This window comes from Penaeus monodon, chromosome 41 (genome assembly GCF_015228065.2).
Source record: "Penaeus monodon isolate SGIC_2016 chromosome 41, NSTDA_Pmon_1, whole genome shotgun sequence".
NCBI classification, from domain to species: Eukaryota; Metazoa; Arthropoda; class Malacostraca; order Decapoda; family Penaeidae; genus Penaeus; species Penaeus monodon.
Window position 1 is genome coordinate 12,167,027 of NC_051426.1, and position 5,000 is coordinate 12,172,026.

At 33.4% G+C, this 5,000-nt stretch overlaps 1 protein-coding gene across 3 annotated transcripts in view; it reads left to right on the top strand.

The window, feature by feature from the left end:
• Positions 1 to 5,000, top strand: part of LOC119598680 (Na(+)/H(+) exchanger beta-like) — a 95,105-nt gene that overhangs the window by 83,606 nt on the left and 6,499 nt on the right. For all 3 annotated transcript variants that reach the window (XM_037948407.1, XM_037948405.1, XM_037948406.1), the window contains one exon: positions 4,175 to 4,334. In XM_037948407.1, coding sequence (XP_037804335.1) covers positions 4,175 to 4,334 — 160 coding nt within the window. The remainder of the gene's footprint in view (positions 1 to 4,174; positions 4,335 to 5,000) is intronic.

Here is a 5,000-nt window from a genome sequence, read left to right on the forward strand (position 1 = left end):
AATATTTTAAGTAAATATGCATCTCTAGAGTCCTCTCAGTCTTAAATGATTTTAGAATTTATAACAAAGTGTGGTTAGAGTTACCTTCACCTTAAAGAGTTTTCTTATCATTAGTATTGATTAACTATTTCTAATCTGTCAAGAGAAAAAAATGCATACAGGAATTGTAGATTAAAATGTAAAGCAAAAGAACACTGAAAGCATTTCTTATTAGGTATTTAGTATGTTTCTTTTTCATGAATGCTTAGGCATGTCATTTGCAAGTTGTGTAAGTGTCAAGTGATATGAGTTTGGTTATGTGCATGTTATGTAAGTGAAACTGACTTTTAGTTAGGGGCATCAGTTACACCAAGTATAGAGAGCTCTGGGCAAACAGGTACTTGGCAGAGTCTTCAGGATTCAATATGTGATGACCCAATGCTTCCCTGACCTTCTGACCTTCAACAGGAAAAATGGAGAAGGTAAAACAGGTCAAATGTTCACACAAAATCAGAAATCACGGTATGGAAACACACGTAGTGGAACCACCAGACGTGGAACCCCTCCTTCACGCAATGGAAGACCCCCCCTTGAGGGCAATCAGAGATATGCTTCACTCAATAGAGACACGCCTCTTGGCTCCTCCTTACCGCCGCCTTCGGGAAGGTCTTGGTCCACCAGCATAGAATCACTAGAACTCAGCTCCTAACATGACAGGGGTGACTGATCTAATAAACTCGAGGTTACCATGGCGGCTTCTCTTCTTGTTGTGATGTACTGGAAAGTTTGTTGAGATTTTCAAGTCTCCCATAAAGTTTGTCTATGAAGCAGTGTGTGTATGTCATACTGTGAGAGTCCCATTTTTTTTTTGTTTATACACTAATCCAACAGACTTTGACATATTTACCAGTGTCACTGTAATTCAAGTTAACAATGTCTCACCGATTAAATAACTCATATTTTACTAGTTACTCAGTGAGTAACTAGTAGAATATGATTCTGAAGACACTGAAAGTGGCATTTGTAAACATTTGTTGGATTAATTACTTTATAGTTTGATTAGATCACATGAAGTACTATAAGAGCACATGGGGATTGTCCCTCTAGAGTGAGAATCACTGTATATTGCTTGTATACTTCACAGAGTTGATATCACTTATATATACAGTATGATACTGTAGTGATAGTTTTTTTTCTAATCTTTTTAAAGTGAAATCTGATTTTTTCTCCTGCACTGTATTGTTTTACGTCTTCTTTTATTTTTATTTATTTTATTTATTAATTTATTGTGTGAAGTGAGTAATGATATGGGGAGACTCCCAAATATAGTGAATATTTGCATTTTTATTTTTTGGATTGCTAGATTTTTTCCTCAGGGTCTGAGGTGTTGAGTGGCTGATTTGTTGAGTACTTAAGAGGACAAAGTAAATTGTTATGTGTACACCTGTACAAACCTATTCAGTGTTGCAGAGATTTTGGTGGTATATATAACACTGAAGTTTTTTTTTCTCTCTCTTTTTGGGTCATGAGCCTTTGACATGTGTGTATGAATGAAATGAATGGAATTGAATAAATTTCTCTGACCAGAATATATCCTTCAGCATTTTGAATTCTGAGAGAGACTTTATAATCAAAATGTTGCATAAGATATACTACTGTCGGAATTTATTTTTTTATTCATTTTTGTGTCTTTCACGATCTACCTCATTTTGCCCTTTTTTTTTTTGTTTACTCACACATTCATTTATCGATATGTATACTCTTGCTCATGGTATGGAATTGTAAGTAGTTAAGTATAATATTTTTAGGGGTATTTCTGCACTATATTTTTGTGGCAGAAAAAAATTTATAAAGACCTTGAACAGGTGTTTTCTACACTATTTTATGAATAAAAAGTGTGACCTTTTGTATTACCATTACATTTGATGGTTAATATTTTGAAATGTGTGTTGATTTTGGATTTACCATTGAACTGATGGTACATTTTAAAGATAATTACTATTTTTCTTTAGTAAATCTATTTTTTTTTACCTACTTAGTATAACAATGACACAATTTCCTTGCAGATACACAAATGCTAGTCATTTGCATGAGGAATGCAGTAGCCCGTTTTCTTTGCATAGCTCTTTGAATATCAGATATTTTGCATGTAGTGAAGGAGTAACTAATAAGACACATTGTTACTTGTGCTGGTGCATGGCATGTCTCTTATTTTCATATTTAGTTTCATTAGAGTAAATATAATGAATTATGGTTACTGAAATTTTATCATACATGACTTGAATATAGAATTGACATATCTAATAAAGCTGTAGATAATTTCTTCAACTTCTAGACTAAATATGAGTGTTAAACTGGAACTAAGACATTGTGTAAAAAGTATATTCAACTATTTTGAAAATATTAATTTTCAAGTAATTCTTGTAAATAATAAGACATTTTAGTTTATTTGATTTAATGAAATTTATACATTTTGATGTAATAGACAAGTCTGTCTATTACAAATATTGTCTAAATAAACTGTTACTAACACATACACCATATCTCCCTCCCTCTCTCTCTCTCTCTCTCTCTCTCTCTCTCTCTCTCTCTCTCTCTCTCTCTCTCTCTCTCTCTCTCTCTCTCTCTCTCTCTCTCTCTTTCTCTTTCCCTCTCTCCCCTCTCCTAACCCTCCCCCTCCCCTCTCCTCCCCCTCCCCATCCCTCCCCTCCTCACTCCTTTTCTTCTCTTCTCTTTTCTTCTCATCTCTTCTCTTCTCTTCTCTTCTCTTCCCTTCCTTTTCCTTCTTTTCTTTTCTTTTCTCTTCTCTTCTCTTCACTTCTCTCGCCCTCTCCTCCCCTCCCCTCTCCTCTCCTCTCCTCTCCTCTCCTCTCCTCTCCTCTCCTCTCCTCTCCTCTCCTCTCCTCTCTTCTCTTCTCTTCTCTTCTCTTCTCTTCTCTTCTCATCTCTTGTCCTTTCCTTTCCTCTCCCTCTTCTTCTCCTTCTCCTTCTCCTTCTCCTCTCCCCTTTAATTCTTTCCCATATGTAATATTGTTAGTGTAAATACCTTTCTTTTGTATTGTATTTACCTTTGATTTGTGTCTTGCTTACATATCACTTCATTCACATGATGTGTAAAATTAATAAAATTTGTTCTTGTTTTTGGTAAAACTGATCATTATATATATATATATATATATATATATATATATATATATATATATATATATATATATATAGAATTTTTTTTTTTTTTTTTTTTTTCCCACTTGGAACAATGCCGTCTTTGAGTTATATTCACCTAGGCTTTAGTTGTAAATGTGGGAGTTATGTTACTAATTGTTAATGGACTGGTTTCTTAGAATCTGAATGAGTCATTAGATTTGTTTTATTATCATCATTGTTTATGACAATGATAATATAAGAATATTATAAATAATGATAACCGTTTTTGTTAGTAATGATCATAATGATAATTATTTTAATTTTTAATGGTAATAATAATAATAATTAATAATAATTATTATAATGATAATAATAATGATAATACTGACAACAATAATAATTATATCAAAATAGTAATAATGATAATACAGTAATATAAATTATAATACAATAATAATAATAATGATAATAATAATCTTGATAATGATGATAATAATGATAATGATAAAGATAGTGAATATGGTAGTAATGATCATAATAGCGTATCATTTTAGTGAACAGTAAGTGTACAAATAGCTTTTTCTCATATCAGTATCTTGTCTCCTGACATTCAGTAACATACTTTGGAAACTTTACCACAGCTAGTATATTTTCATTACAGTTCTGTTCATATCTGCTTTTGATGTTTGAATTTTTTGAAGGGTGTTTCTTGGCTGACTCTTCTGGTTTTCCTTTTGAGACTGCTCTGTAAATGTAATTGTACACATCCATATGGGAATGCATTACCTACCTGTCCAAGACGCCTTCCTGAATCAAATTACCTTTTTGTGGATCTCTCTGCTACATCTCTTTTATTTCTGTCTCTTTTGCTCTTTCATCTTCCTACTTTTGGTCCCTTAACTTTGCTGTTTCCATCACGCCCACTATACACATTGCTCCCAACACACACATTCCAGTTCTCCTTATATTATAACCTCTTATCACCCCATCCAATAGTTGACCTGAACATTCCTCCTTTATATTAGACTAAGCATCCCCTCTCTCCTGGCAGCTCCATTACAAGTACAACCCAAACCTCGTGGGGGAGGAGGACCAGGAGCTAGCGGAGCACCTGCATCGCCGACACCTGAACGCCCGCCGCATGACGCGCCTCGCATCCTGTTCCCGTCTTCCTGTATCCAACATTGTCGAGTCTTTACGACCTAAAACAGGTGTGTTGCTTTTAGGGGGACAGTTTGTTGGGCAGGTGTTCTTAATGACAAGGTAAAATGTTTGGTTTGAAATGTGTTTGTTTTGTTAATGAGTAATGTCTTTCTTCAGAGAAGGTTATATGTTGGAGGAATGTTTCAAGGGAATTTAGATGATTATACAGTTAGCAGTCACTGGTGATGCAAAAGGTAATGGCTATTATCTTATTCACAACTAGAAGACAACCCAGAGACTTTAGCTAAAGAGAAGAAAATGATTGAGCATACATAATGCAGTATAATGTCAACATGCAAATATCATGAATCTAACGGAAAATTAACAGAATACATATCATAATGATAATTTTATGATATTTTTTCTTATGTATATCATGATTTGAAACATTTGGGATTTTGCTGGTAAGTCGCAACCTTTTTCTATAAATTTCTTTTCATCTTCAATATGCCAACCAGGACTTTGAAAACAAGGTATGTTAGTTTGATAATTATAGATGAGGAAGAATTTTTAGAACTTTATATATTTGGCAATCGTAATAGTAACTGATGAATGAATAAATTTGTTTTGCATCACTGCACTCATGCATATTCTGTTTATTAATAATAAATGTTTATTGCATGATCTATTGGAAAATTTGTTGAGACAAAGAAAATATTTATATAGGTATTTCT